Source organism: Dendrobates tinctorius, unplaced genomic scaffold, assembly GCF_039654945.1.
Source record: "Dendrobates tinctorius isolate UK_male_01 unplaced genomic scaffold, ASM3965494v1 ptg000058l, whole genome shotgun sequence".
In the NCBI taxonomy this organism is placed as follows: Eukaryota; Metazoa; Chordata; class Amphibia; order Anura; family Dendrobatidae; genus Dendrobates; species Dendrobates tinctorius.
The window spans coordinates 5,967,119-5,983,320 of NW_027361726.1; the positions used below are offsets into that span (position 1 = coordinate 5,967,119).

Below are 16,202 nucleotides of genomic sequence, written 5' to 3' on the forward strand. Positions count from 1 at the left end.
GGCATTTTGGTGTACTATTTAATGAAGCTGCCAGTTGAGGACCTGTGAGGAGTCGATTTCTCAAACTTCAGACTCTAATGTACTTGTCTTGTTGCTCAGTTGTGCAGCGGGGCTTCCCACTTCCCTTTCTACTCTGGTTAGAGCCTGTTTGTGCTTTCCTCTGAAGGGAGTAGTACACACCATTGTAGGAAATCTTCAGTTTCTTGGCAATTTCTTGCATGGAATAGCCTTCATTTCTAAGAGCAAGAATAGACTGTCGAGATTCACATGAAAGTTTTTTTTTTTTCTGGCCATTTTCAGAGTTTAATGGAAGCAACAAATGTAATGCTCCAGATTCTCAACTAGATCAAAGGAAGGTCAGGTTTTTAGCTTCTCTAATCAGCCAAACTGTTTTCAGCTGTGCTAACATATTTGCACAAGGCTTTTCAAGGGTATTCTAACCATCCATTAGCCTTCTTACATAGTTAGCAAACACAAAGTACCATAAGAACACTGGAGTGATGGTTGTTGGAAATGGGCCTCTCTACACCTATGAAGATATTGCATTACAAACCAGACATTTGCAGCTAGAATAGTCATTTACCACATTAGCAATATATAGAGTGTATTTCTGAATCATTAAATGCTAGCTTCATTGGAGAAAACTGTGCTTTTCTTTCAAAAATAAGGAAATTTCTAAGTGACTCTAAACTTTTGAACGGTAGTGCAGGTCCTGCACCATAGTAAGAGAAACATGCCCGTATCATGATGCTTGCACCACCATGCTTAACTGTCTGTAGAGTGTACATGTGGCTTGAATGCAGAGTTTGGGGCTCGTCTGACGAACTGTCTGCAGCCCTGGGACCCAATAAGAACAATTTTACTTTCATCGGTCCACAAAATGTTTCTCCATTTCTCTTTAGGCCAGTTGAGGTGTGTTCTTTGGAAAATTGTATCCACTTCAGTACATGTCTTTTATTTTAACAGTGGGACTTTGCAGGGACTTCTTGCTAAGAGATTAGCGTCACACAGGCATCCTCTAACTATCACAGTCCTCACAGGTAACTTCAGACTGTCTTTGATCATCCTGGAGCTGATCATTGGCTGAGCCTTTGCTATTCTGACTGTTCTTCCATCCATTCGAATGGTAGTCTTCCATTTTCTTCCACGTCTCTCTGGTTTGGCTTTCCATTTTCAAGCATTAGAGATCATTTTAGCTGAACAGCCGATCATTGTCTGCACTTTATAAGTTTCACCCTCTCCAATCAACTTATTAATCAAAGTACGCTGTTTTTCTGAACAATTGTCTCGAACACCCGATATTTCTCAGGCTTTTCAGGAGAAATGCATGTACAACGTGCCCTGGCTTCACCATTAAATAAAGGCCCCCTGATTCACACCTGTGTCTTCACAGAATGACTGACCTCACTAATTGATCTCCACACTGATATTATTGTGAATTAATTATTCTAATACACAGACTCAGAAACTTACAGATTATGAATGCTGAGTCTGGTGGTTTTCTTACAATCTACGGCACTAACTGGTAAATCGTTTGACATGTGGTGATATATTTTATACCAAAAACAGAGATTAATCTGGTTAGTCATATTGGACTGATAGTATTGTGAACACTACTGTGAGTGCTTTCTCCAAATTCAGCACAAAATTCCACTTTTACTGACTCCTGCAGTCTCAGAATTATTCGTCCCTTTCACGATAGTACTACGTTTTTAGTACTTAGGAGAGCCTCTCTGGCTGTTACAACCTGTTGCAAATGTGATGCAAAGCTAGAGTCCAGCTTCTGACAGCGTTCCTGAGGAATTTTACTCCATTCTTCATAGGCAATTGCCTCCAGGTCACTAATAATCTTGGGCTTGATCCAACCGCCTTTACAAAGGCATTAAAGATTTTCTATTGAATTCAAGTCATATGATTCTAATGGCCACTCCAGAATCTTCCAGAATGATTCTGAAACAAAGCCTTGGTGGAATTTGAGGTATGCATGGAATCACTGTCATTCTGAAAGGTTCAATGAGGCGAAGCTGCAGGTTCTTTACTGAAGGCATGATGTTTCCTGACTAGATGTCCTGACACTTAATTGAATCAATATTGACCTCCACTCGATGCATGGTTTGCACTCTAACCTCACCGGGTCACTGCCATGCCTTACTGTAGGCAGGGTGTTCTTAGAAAATTGTTTAGTCGCTAGATAGAACAGAATCCCAAAACTACCATGGCTTACTTATATGGTTTTAACTAATATGGAGCCTACTTTTCTTGTGCTGTTGGGTCAGTGAAGGTTCATGTCTTGGAGTTTATCATTTAGTGTGTGCCTTACTGTGCAAACTGAAACCTCATTACCTGCTGCAATCTTGTTGTAGGTCTTTTACAGTGACTTGAGGGTTTTTGACCACTAACCGCTTTGGGAATCTGATGACGGTCATTGACCACTTCTTCTTTCTGCCACGTTCAGGTAGTGTAGCCGATGCTCCTATGTGACTTCTGTTGTATCTAAATGAATATTTAATTCCTTTGTATGGTTTTGTACGCTTTATCTTGTTTATGCTGTGCAACGCGATGATCTCTTCTCTTTAAGGGAATCTGTCATTAGTTTTTTGCTGCCTAATTTGAGAGCAGCATTATTAAGGCACAGAGACCTTGATTCCAGCGATGTGTCTCTTAGTGGGCTGTTTGAGGCAGTTTCGATAAAATTACTGTTTCATAAACAGGAGATAATCTTTAGATGACGAGTAAATCTGTACTCAGAAAGGTGTCAATCAGTGGCGTTGGCAGTATTGTACAGAGCTCAGCATTCAGTGTATTGCTAGATATGCAGCAGAGAAAACAAATTTTATCAACACTACAACAACAATCGGTGTCTCTGTCACTACATCATGCTGGTCTCAGATGGTGTAGAAAAAAGCTGGTGACAGATTACCTTAAACTTTTTGAACCTTTGTCTTGACAACCCAAGAATATTTGCAGGTTATAACAGCAAGTGGGGCTCTACTAAGTGTGGAATACGCACTTTAGGCAAAGTATCATTTCCAAGCAATTGTCTACTATGAGGAGGAAGGTTAATGGGACACAAAGAGAGAAATGCAAGAGGGAGGCCAGTATAAGCAACCCTATGATATACACCCTATTGGAGAATTTGTAGATAATACAGGGGGCCTCCGTTCAGAGTCAGTAGTTATAAAGTGCAACTCTTGCTCTGCATCACCTATTCTGTTCTGTATTACACAGACAACCCATGTATGTGATTGCCGTGTTATGCTTTATTCTCCCTGTGGGGGCGCTGCAGGGAAACAGAACACTTATTGCCAGGTTTCCCCAAAGATAATGGTTAATCCATGGGGTGGCAGTAAGGGGGACACTTTGTGATCAGCTTATTCTGAAGGAAGCCTTCTAACAAGTAAGAACTGTACAAATTGGAGAGGCCTGAATGATGGGAAGCATAGCAATGACAGGAAAAGGAACATCCAAGCTATCCATGCCGATTAGGAGCTGAAAGACAAGGCCTACCCAAGCTTAAAAGGTCCCTAATCCATACATGTTTGTATATATTTTGCTGAAATTAATCATAGCAGTAAATTAGAATTTGTGAAATTATTACAATTGTCAGATGTGGTATGTAAAAGGCACCATTCGCTCAGCTGAATAGGTGTCTGCACCTTTGAGAACAACGTGGAAGCAACTTTATACAATGTGTACTGTTAAATCTGAGAGCATCTGGGTCATAGAGCGATCACTGAGAATCTCTGTTCACCAGCGTCTATATAGGTGAGCTGTCAGCATGCTATATAGCATGATAGTGTCACAGCAAGCAGGGTCAGCAGCACAGAGCTTGGCCCCCACTACAATGGGCCCCATAGCAGCCACCATCCTGCCGTTATGGTAGATCTGTGACCGTTACGGTAGATCTGTGACAGTTGTGTTACATCTGTGACCGTCCTGTTAGATCTGTGCCGTTATGTTAGAACTGTGCCCGTTACGGTAGATCTGTGCCGTTATAGTAGATCTGTGACAGACAATGACACCAGGACGTTTAGAATTGAATGTTAATGTGGAGAAAACCTGAAACATCCACTGACTACAAGCAGTAGAATCCAGAGGATTTTTTATAAATGGGGAAAGACACAAAACTCATTGTTTAGTGCTCCGACAATTGCCAGGAAGGCTTTCGCTTACTGAATCTACATTCTACTCTCAATCTGCACAGCTGAACCAATGAAGGTGTGAAAGGGAACCTGTCAGCACGTTTTTACATATAACAGCTGTTGCATATTTTACAGTTGCTTGTCCCATAATAAAAATGATGACAGATCCGATGTGTCAGTCAGCAGAAATCTAGTGCAAAAGCCATATGTAAATCAGGCTGCAAGTGCACTGGAGGCGTGTCACTGTACTTCTGCTTCTTGACACACCCTCATTGCACTACTAGTCTGATGTATGACTGCTCCAGTAGAGCTCATTTTATTGGAGGATAAGTAACTATACAGCCATCCGCTACCTCCATATGTGCTGACAAGTTCCTTTAACCACCTCCATTAAAAGGAACCTGACAGCCGATCCACTGGCAGCACATATCAGGCCCTTGCTGTATGATCGCAGCCAGGTATAGTAGGTGAACTAAGAATTTGATACAATGCCCATTTTGCAAGTTTTCCGACCTATAAAGAATGGAGAGGTCTGTAATTTTTATCGTATGTAACTTCACCTGTGAGAGACAATTTTTTTTTTAAAAATCCATGATTTTACATATTTCATGCAATAAAATGCAAATTAAGTATTTGATACAATACAAAAACAGAACATAATATTTGGTCCAGAAACCTTTGCAGGTACAGAGGTCAGACGTTTCCTGTAGTTCTTGGCCAGGTTTGCAGACAGTGCAGCAGGGATTTTGGCCCCATCCTCCATACAGATCTTCTCCAGATCTTTCAGTTTTCAGGGCTGTCGCTGGGCAATATTGAGTTTCAGCTCCTCCAAAGATTTTCTTTCTTTCTCTGGATACTGGCTCGGTCACTCCAGGACCTTGAAATGCTTCTTACAGAGCCACTCCTTAGTTGCCCTGGCTGTGTGTTTTGGGTCATTGTCATGCTGGAAGACCCAGCCACGACCAATCTTCAATGCTCTTATTGGGGTAGGTTGTTGGCCAAAATCTTGCAATACATGACCCCATCCATTCCCCTTAAATACAGTGCAGTCATCCTATCCCCTTTGCAGGAAAGCACCCCAAAGTATGATGTTTCCCCCCCCCGCCATGCTTCACGGTTTGTGGACGGTGTTCTCGAGGTTGTACTGATCCTTCTTCCTCCAAACAAGACAAGTGGAGTTAATATCAAAAACTTCTATTTTGGTCTCATCTCACCACATGACCTTCTCCCATAGGGAACATCCAACAGGCCTGGACATGTGCTAGCATGAGCAGGGTGACCTTACATGCCCTGCAGGATTTTATCCATGACGGCGTAGTGTGTTACTAGCGGTAATGTTTGAGACTGTGGTCCCAGCTCTCTTCAGGTCATTGACCAGGTCCTCCTGTGTAGTTCTGAGCTGATTCCTGACCTTTCTCAGAACTATCCTTGCCCCATGAGACAAGATCTTGCATGGAGCCCCAGACCAAGGATGACTGACAGTCATCTTGTGTGTCTTCCTTTTTCTAATTATTGTGCCAACAGTTGTTACATTCTTACCAAGCTGCTTGCCTATTGTCCTGTAGCCCATCCCAACCTTATTTTGGTCTACAATTTTGTCCCTGGTGTCCTTAAACAACTCTTTGGGCTTGGCCATGGTGGAGAGGTTGGAGTGTGATTGAGTGTGTGGACAGGTGTCTTTTATAAAGGTAACGAGTTCAAACAGGTGCAATTAATGAGTGCAGAGTATAAGCCTTCTTACAGAAACACTAACAGGTCTGTGAGAGCCAGAATTCTTGCAAGTTGGTAGGTGATCAAATACTTATTTCCCCCACTGTATGTTTGACTATGAAATGCCGCAAAAACATACTTTAAAAGACTCTGGGGATTGAGCTGCTCTGGAAACTAGTCGGACAGGCGAATATAAGGAGAGACCAGTCAATAAAGGGCAGCGGGTGGTAAGAAACCACCTGGGATTTGCCTGCATCCATATCTCCATCATGGATCCTTTTTGAATGGCTTTTAAAGTACCGTATACACTCGAGTATAAGCCGACCCGAGTATAAGCCGACCCCCCCTAATTTTGCCACAAAAAACTGGGAAAACTTATTGACTCGAGTATAAGCCTAGGGTGGAAAATGCAGCAGCTACTGGTGAATTTAAAAAATAAAAATAGATACCAATAAAAGTAAAATTAATTGAGACATCAGTAGGATAAATGTTTTTGAATATCCATATTGAATCAGGAGCCCTACATAATGTTCCATACAGTTCATGATGGGCCCCATAATATGCTCCATACAAAATACACCCCATATAATGCTGCACAAAGGTTAATAATGGCCCCATAAGATGCTCCATAGAATAATATGCCCCATATAGTGCTCCATAAAGGTTATGCCCCCATAAGATGCTCCATAGAATAATATGCCCCATATAGTGCTCCATAAAGGCTATGCCCCCATAAGATGCTCCATAGATTATGCCACCATATGCTGCCCCCATAAGATGCTCCATAGATTATGCCCCCATGTGCTGCAGCTGCTGCATTTAAAAACAAAAAAATGACATACTCACCTCTCCGTCGCTGGGGGCCAGGTGCCGGTGTCTCTGCTGGCACCTGAGATATTCACCTGTCCCCCGGTCCATCGCTGCTTGCTGCTGTCTGGCACGTCATCTGTCAGTGACGTTCAGACTGCACGGGGCGCGGCGCGCACTAACCACGTCACCGCGCCCTCTGCTGTCTGTACGTCACTGACAGATGACGTGCCAGACAGCAGCAAGGAGCCATGGACGCAGGACAGGTGAGTATTGCTATACTTACCCATCCTGGCGCTGTCTCTTCAGCCCCCAGCTTCTACGCGATCTCCTTTCCTGCCTTCAGCGGTCACGTGGTACCGCTCATTAAAACTCATGAATATGCGCATATTCATGAGTTTAATGAGCGGTACCATGTGACCACTGAAGGAAGGAAGGGAGATCGCGGAGAAGCTGGGGGCTGAAGAGACAGCGCCAGGACGGGTAAGTATGACCTGACACCCCCGCCCCCACTGACCCCCTGGTGTATATGACTTGAATATAAGCCAAGAGGGGGACTTTCAGCCCCAAAAAATGGGCTGAAAATCTCAGCTTATATTCGAGTATATACGGCATGTTTCATTGTTAAACACCAAAGCATTTCAGAGTCAAACATACCTGGCTGAGATCAAACCGCCAGTGCCTAATACATCCTGCAATAATACATCGAAGCAAGAGCAGCATGTATCAGTTGTCAGGTTCCCTTTAATTTTCAAAAGTCGTACAAAGTGAAAAAAAAAAGCTGAAGAATGAAACGTCACAAATGAGGTACATTGGGCACCTGATTAAGTGTTTTCTCACATATGGAGGGTTTGAAAGGATTAATGTCAGCTTTGGGAAGTCCATAATGTTCTATCATGCAGATAATGAGGTCTAGTGTTATTATAATATTACAGTATTCCACATAGGGGGCAGTATTATAGTAGTTATATACTTGTATATAGGAGCAGTACTATAGTAGTTATATACTTGTATATAGGAGCAGTATTATAGTAGTTATATTCTTGTACATAGGGGGCAGTATTATAGTAGTTATATTCTTAAACATAGGAGCAGTATTAAAGTAGTTATATTCTTGTACATAGGGAGAAGTATTATAGTAGTTATATTCTTGTACATAGGAGCAGTATTATAGTAGTTATATTCTTGTACATAGGGAGCAGTATTATAGTAGTTATGTTCTTGTACCTAGGGGGCAGTATTATAGTAGTTATATTCTTGTGTATACGGGCAGTATTATAGTAGTTATATTCTTGTACATAGAGAGCAGTATTATAGTAGTTATATTCTTGTACATAGGGAGCAGTATTATAGTAGTTATGTTCTTGTACATATGGAGCAGTATTCTAGTAGTTATATTCTTGTACATAGGGGCAGTATTATTGTAGTTATATTCTTGTACATAGGAGCAATATTATAGTAGTTATATTCTTGTACATAGAGGACAGTATTATAGTAGTTATATTCTTGTACATAGGGAGCAGTATTATAGTAGTTATATTCTTGTATATAGGAGCAGTATTATAGTAGTTATATTCTTGTACATAGGAACAGTATTATAGTAGTTACAGTATATTCTTGTACATAGGGGCAGTATTATAGTAGTTATGTTCTTGTACATAGGGGGTAGTATTATAGTAGTTATATTCTTGTACATAGGAGCAGTATTATAGTAGTTATATTCTTGTATATACGGGCAGTATTATAGTAGTTATATTCTTGTACATAGGGAGCAGTATTATAGTAGTTATGTTCTTGTACATATGGAGCAGTATTATAGTAGTTATATTCTTGTACATAGGGGCAGTATTATTGTAGTTATATTCTTGTACATAGGAGCATTATTATAGTAGTTATATTCTTGTACATAGGGGCAGTATTATAGTAGTTATATTCTTGTACATAGGGAGCAGTATTATAGTTATATTCTTGTATATACGGGCTATATTATCGTAATTATTTTATGGTACAGGTTATTTCCATATATTTTAGGCTTACACCGTGTAGATATGTTTAACAGTTTAAATACAAAATTTGCCAATCTCTTATTGTTTTAGTGGAAGCCAATATTACAATATTAGACACTGCGTTGATATTGACGCTATGAATCGGAGTCTCCAATCATCCTAAACATTCGTTAACCTAATTACTTAAAATTGAATAAAAATATGAATTTTCTACATTATTTGTTCAATAGGGAAAATCTAATTTGCACTTAATACTGAAGTCACAGCTAATTCTCTCAAGGGAAAATAATTACCTGCAAATGATTCACGTACAGGGTAAGCGGCTGTGTTTATTTAGGATGTGAACAGTGTAACCTGATTACATCCAGTAAGGAAAATATGTGGAAATTATCCATATTTGCCGCTCTGCATCCTCAAAATTCTGGACCAAGGTGCAGGACAAATGAGGTGGAACCAGTATGTATCCAAACTTAACACACAGGGAAAAGCATGTCCCTGATGAAACGGACATCTACAATTCCGCCCTCTTATTGAGCCCCTCCTCTTTGCTACACGATTTTTTTGTCTTGGTCTCTGGTTATTTAGTTGGGTATAGTTTATAATGATTCTCTCCTTATTTCTATATTTCTATCTACTACTTTCCAGCTGAGTCTGGACAAGCAGTGCTGCAGTGTAAAGCAAAGAAGATGGACAGAATGATTCAGGCTCTATCAGACAGCTAATAGGAAGTCATTTTTTTCCACAGTTCTGTTTTGCTTATATTGAGCACTGCATTGGTATTTGAACATTTCTTAGGCTATGTGCACAGGTTGTGGTTTTTTTTGCCGATCTGCAGCGCTTTTCCCACGCGGAATTGCATCAAATTCGCAATGTAATGCCCAACCAATGTTAATCAATGGGAATCCAGAATGGGTGTGCACATGCTGCGGAAAATTCAGCATAGATTTGCAGTGTTTTACACAGCATGTCAGTTCATTTTGCGGATCTTCAGCATTTCTGCTTCCATTGAGTCAGTCAAATTTGCAGCAAAACCGCAGGTGTAAAAAGGACTGCGGATTTGCATGCCAAAAACGCTGCGGAAGGAAGGAGAAAGGGTATGTGGGCGGTGACTGTGTGAGCAGAGAATGTGTGTGTGTGAGCGGAGAATATGTGCGTGTCTGTGTCTGTCTGCGGTTGTCTGTGTGTAGCTAGGCATCGTCTGATGGGACAGTAGAAGTCCTTCATCCGGCGACTGTGTTCAATTGTAAAACAAAAAACACATTCATACTCGCCAAACACCTAATCCCCGACGCCCTTGATCTCCTGCAACAAAAATAAGATAATAAACCAACATATACTTACCTTTCCACAGTAGTCCATTTAATAACTAGTGTCCCACGGCGATCTCACGTGTAGAACAGTCACATCGGGAGATGTGACCGCTCTACCTGGCCTGCGGCGATCCACTGACAAGAGGTGAGCTTCCCGCAGTGTATCACTGGGCTGCCGTCAGAGGTCACCAGAGTTCGTGCTATCACTTGCGGCACCACTGCATGAGAAAATTTTGGAAACTAGACCCCTAAGGAACTTACCTAGATGTGTGGTGAGCACTTTGAACCCTCAAGTTCTTCACAGAAGTTTATAACGTAGAGCCGTAAAAATAAAAATCATACTTTTTCCACAAAAATGATCTTTTCGCCCCCAATTTTTTATTTTCCCAAGGGTAACAGAAGAAATGTGACCACAAGAGTTATTGTGCAATTTGTACTGAGTACGTTGATAACCCATATGTGGGGGTAAACCACTGTTTGGGCACATGGCAGAGCTCAGAAGGGAAGGAGCACCAGATTTTACTGTTATGGTTTGCAGGTGCCATGACCTACTGGGAGAGTCCATGAGGTGGAGGAACGGAGCGCTATTTGTCTATTCAAGTGAATAGGTCTGTGCACATGTCAGTGTGTCTCCACGGACCGTGTGTCTGTGGGCAAAACATGCTGACATGTCTGTTTTTTAATGTCAGCACGGGCCACAAAACATCCAGCACACGTGCATATGTATAACACACATGTATGTCATCCATGTGACACGCATCGGCGTCGGGGAAGTAGCGTTACAGTAAGCGCTGTTCCCTGGTGCTGGGATCTGAACATGGCTCTCATCATTCCCCGTGCTTGTGCCGATCGCGGGCAGAGCAGGGGAGAATGATGAGAGCCGTGTTCAGCACCCGGCGCCGGGGAACAGCGCTTACTGTAACACTTCTTCCCTGGCGCCCGTCCTTGTGGTACTGATGCGGCACACGCATGCCACACGTGTGCCGCAAGTATTACACACAGAAACTGACATCTCCAGTCCCGGAAACATCAGGACATGTGAAAGAGTCGTTATAGCGGGTTTTTCTGTTTGGCAGCTGTCACACACTAAAAGACGTTTTTTATTGCAAAAAATAGTTTTTGCATCACCACATTTTGAGAGCTATAATTTTTCCATATTTTGGCCCACAGAGTCATGCTAGGTCTTGTTTTTTGCGGGACGAGTTGATGTTTTTATTGGTACCATTTTCGGGCACATTACTTTTTTTTATCGCTTTTTATTCCGATATTTCATTCTATCTTTTACACTTTGTTCTACTATGGGACATTCATTTTGTGCAGGTTGATCGCTTCTATAGCATGCAGATGAAGCAGCATCTGCATGCTATAGAAGCTGTCAGCACTGAAATCTGTGCACACTGACCTGAGAGACTTCCTGACATGCACTGCGCATGACAGGAAGTTTCTCAGCTCTGGTAAACCGGATGTCGTCATGACGACATCGGGTTACCATAGCAGCGATCGAGACCCCGCATCACGCAGCGGGGTCTCCGATCCAAAGGCAGAGGGGCTGTCAGTCCTCTGCCTGCTCCCGGAATGCTGCAATGATCGCAGTATTCCGGGGGTTAAAGTGCCTAGAACTTAGTGCCGAGTGTCAGCAGTGAGAATCAGCTGACACCCGGTCGCGATTATCTGCACACCACCCGTATGCACGGCTGATCACTATGACGTACTATTCCGTCCATGGGAAGTAAGGCCCAGGTCACATGGACGGAATAGTATGTATGATGGCAGAGAGGAGTTAATATCAGCCTGCAGCTGTCTGCCTAGATTTGCTGGTTCGATTTTATAGGGGGACCCCATGTCAATTTTTTTCTGGGAGTTCCCCTGTAAACTAGCCAGTAAAGGCTAAGCAAACATCTGTGAGCTGATAATAATAGCCTGGGAACCTATATGGCTATTGGCGCCTTCCTAGAATATTAACTTCAGGCCTCAGCCGTTGGCTTTTCCTCTGATGGTTATGAAAATTACATGGGAGCCCATGCAATTTTTTAAAAAAATTTCTTTGAAAAATAAACAATTATTGCGTTTCACGCAAATTTCGTGTGTGTCTTTTATTTAACTCTTTATGTAACATTTTATTTATGAGGGTATCTGGCTGACACTATAATATGTGTGTGTAAATATACTGCATATTGTATATATGTGTGTATATAATATGTGTATATATATATATATATATATACACACAGTATATATGTGTGTATTATATATATATATTCACTTATATTTGTTTTGTGTGTGTAAACATTATATTTGAACATGGTATGTAATGATAGTATGGTCTTCAATGGAGAATGTAAAAGAAGAGTGTCATGAACACCGCACTGCACTTGCTCCCTGAGCCAGTGCGCGTGTCCTTAGTAAGGCCGACTGTACTCATAGATACCTGTGGAGCAGGGCAGCAGCGATGAAGATGCATGCTTCAGGCAAACAGGACCTGAAGCACGTGACTGCTGAGGGCGGAGCCGGCCAAAGGTCTCTAAGAGGCAGCAGGAGCAGAGAGATTGCTTCAGGCCAGATAAGACCTGAAGCACCTAACTGCTGGGGGCGTGGCCTAAACTCAGAGAGCTAGGAGCAGAAGGAAAACTCCTAGAGGGGTAATTACTGGACAAAGTACAAAAGGGCAAATACAGAGACGTAAACCAGATCAGGCCGGGGTCAAAACATGAGAGAGAACGACAGTACCAAAGGATAAGACAGAACGAATAGTCAGGACATAGCAAGAGATCAGAAAACCAGAACGGGCAAATACACAGTACCAAGACAGTAGACAAAATCACAACGAAGAGACGGACCCGGTCAAAACTAAACAAGCAAAAATATATCAGGCACAAGGCACGCAAGGGGTCAACTAACTGAGGGCAGGAGTATAACTGACACCAGACCTAGGTCACTTTGCAACTAAATAGCCACCCTCTGCCAGAGAGAAGCAGAAACAATTAACTCCTGTCTGACCAGGACGGGACAAAGACAAAACCCCATCCTGAATCATGACAAAGAGGTTGGACAAGGAAATAACTTCACAATTCTTTTTTTTTTTTAAATAATATATCTTTGGCTATGTGCCCACGTTAGCGTTTTTAAATGCTCAGAAAACCGGACTCTTTCCCAGAAACCGCACGGTTTATTTCTGCGCGTTTTTTTGCGTGATTTTTGCACAAAAAACGCACGTTTTTCATGCGTTTTTTCCGTGCAGTTTCTGGGAACATTGGAAATGGCTAAAAACGCGGACCTATGCGGAAAGTAATGAGCAACGTGGGCACACAGCCTTATTTAGCTTGCAAATCCACAGAGAAAACCGCATGAAAATCCGCATCAAAAACGTGTGGATTTTCAACTGCGTTTTCTGCCGAGAGGAAGAATCCGCGCAGAATTTTACAAAGGCAAATGCGCAACGTGCACACATAGCAGATTTTCTAAATATTAAGTACTAGCTGAAGAGCCTGGCGCTGCCCGGGCATAGTAACTAGCTACGGTTAGTTATAACAAATTATAATGATTATATCTATATATATAAAGCTGAGTGTAATATCCCACATCATCCGGTCAGCCAGAGCTACCGGATTACTACCCCTAATATCCCACATCGTCCCGTCAAAGCCACCTGACTACTACCCCTAATATCCCACATCATCCCGTCAGCCAGAGCCACCGGACAACTAAATCCCACATCATCCCGTCACAGCCGCCGGACTACTACCCCTAATATCCCACATCATCCCGTCAGCCAGAGCCACCGGACAACTACCACTAATATCCCACATCATCCCGTCACAGCCGCCGGACCACTGCCCCTAATATCTCACATCATCCCGTCAGCCAGATCCACCGGACTACTACCCCTAATATCACACATCATCCCATCAGCCAGAGCCACCGGACTACTACTCCTAATATCACACATCATCCCATCAGCCAGAGCCACCGGACTACTACCCCTAATATCTCACATCATCCCGTCAGCCAGATCCACCGGACTACTACCCCTAATATCACACATCATCCCGTCAGCCAGATCCACCGGACTACTACCCCTAATATCCCACATCATCCCGTCAGCCAGATCCACCGGACTACTACCCCTAATATCCCACATCATCCCATCAGACAGAGCCACCGGACAACTATCACTAATATCCCACATTATCCTGTCAGCCAGATCCACCGGACTACTACCCCTAATATCACACATCATCCCGTCAGACAGATCCACCGGACTACTACCCCTAATATCCCACATCATCCCGTCAGCCAGATCCACCGGACTACTACCCCTAATATCCCACATCATCCCATCAGACAGAGCCACCGGACAACTATCACTAATATCCCACATCATCCCGTCAGCCAGATCCACCGGACTACTACCCCTAATATCACACATCATCCCGTCAGCCAGATCCACCGGACTACTACCCTAATATCTCACACCATCCCGTCTGCCAGATCCACCGGACTACTACCCCTAATTTCCCACATCATCCCGTCAGCCAGATCCACCGGACTACTACCCCTAATATCACACATCATCCCATCAGCCAGAGCCACCGGACTACTACCCCTAATATCACACATCATCCCGTCAGCCTGGGGTCAGAACCAGAGCGCTGAGTGGAACGGTCCTAACTTCCATACAGGGGATCCCTTTAAGAGAGGCCTAGCGTCAGAACCAGAGCACTGAGTGGATTTTCCCGGACTTCCATACCAATGATCCCTTTTATAGAAGCCTGGGGTCAGAATCAGAGCGCTGAGGGATTTGCCCTAACTTCCGTACGGGAGATCCCTTTAATAGAGCGTGGGGTCAGTACCAGAGCATTTGAAGGCAATTGCCCTGACTTCCATTCCGGGGATCCCTTTAAGAGAGGCATGGGGTCAGAACCAAAGCACTGGATGGATTGCCCTGCCTTCCATATAGGAGATCCCTTTAAGAAAGGCCTGGGGTCAGTACCAAAACGCTGAGTGGATTTGCCCAAACTTGCATACCAATGATCCCTTTAAGAGACCCTGGGGTCATAACCACAGAGCTGAGTGGAACTGTCCTAACTTCCATACCGGGGATCCCTTTAAGAGAGGCCTGGGGTCAAAACCAAAGCGCTGGATGTATTTGCCCTGACTTCCATACCGGAGATCCCTTTAAGAGGGAAGATGTGCCTATGGGATGGAGGATGTGGGATGGTGATATGGGCAGGGAAGGGGGGATTCATTTCTGTCATGTGCACTCTGCTCCTTTCTGAGGGGCAGACAATGGCTGGGAGCTTATGTTCCCGGGGATGCTAGATTTCTCACACCATGTCAGTGTCTGCTGAGGTGTTGTCAAGTGGGAAAACTTGCTCATAGCAACCAATCACAGGTCAGCTTCTTTTAACCAGCTCTGGTGAAATGAGAGATGCTTAGTGATTGGTTGCAAGGAAAACTGTTGCTCATAGTAACCAATCACAGCTCAGCTTCTTTTGAACAGCTCTGGTGAAATGAAAGATGTTTCGTGATTGGTTGGTGATGCACACACATACATACATACATTCAGTTTTATATATAGAGATAGTATAGGGCATCATGTCCAGGTGGAGAATCTGTACAGTCACTGATATATTGTCTCACACATGGAAAATAATTTTCCTTTTTTTTTTATTCCAATGAAATCTGCCGGAATCCTTGTCAATCTTCGCAGTTGCAATGATCTTCCTTTTTGGAATCCCATTTATTAATTCACATTTACACTCCGAGCAATAACAGACTCTATTTTATGTGGTGGAAATTGACTTCCTCTCATCAGCTCTCCGCACGGCACTGTTATAATCCCTCATTATCTGTAAATGTGCATCACACAGATACAGTTATCAGAGAGACTCTACCTGGAAATCTACAATAAACGTATTAAACATGCCCTCCAAAAAAGCTGTAATTGTCGGCAGTCGGGACTGGGGTTTGCAACATGATGGGATCTGTATTCTCTGCTATGTGACTTGGATTGTTACGGGTCCTAACAGTCAACACTGTATCACCACAATTCTGTCCTGAAAGGGATTGCCTCATTATCTGAAATGGGTGTAAAATTGAAAAGTGATGGTAAAAACAAGCGATTTTGCAATTTGCCTCATTAGAAATTCTCTCTGTTATATAGACTAGAAGGATTTTTAATTTTGATTAGTGCTCATTGCCTAGGTTACCGGCCACCTCTGCAATTT

General features: G+C 42.9%; 1 protein-coding gene across 7 annotated transcripts in view; it reads right to left on the reverse strand.

Annotated features, from left to right (window-relative positions):
• BEGAIN (brain enriched guanylate kinase associated) overlaps window positions 1-16,202 on the reverse strand; it is a 293,257-nt gene that overhangs the window by 26,350 nt on the left and 250,705 nt on the right. Inside the window, exon 1 of one of the 7 annotated variants that reach the window (XM_073577988.1) lies at window positions 12,404-15,530. The exons of the other annotated variants lie outside the window; for them this stretch is intronic. Coding sequence (XP_073434089.1) covers window positions 12,404-12,436 — 33 coding nt within the window. The 5' untranslated portion in view covers window positions 12,437-15,530. Of the gene's footprint in view, window positions 1-12,403; window positions 15,531-16,202 lie in introns of those variants that run through there. 7 annotated transcript variants of the gene reach the window in all.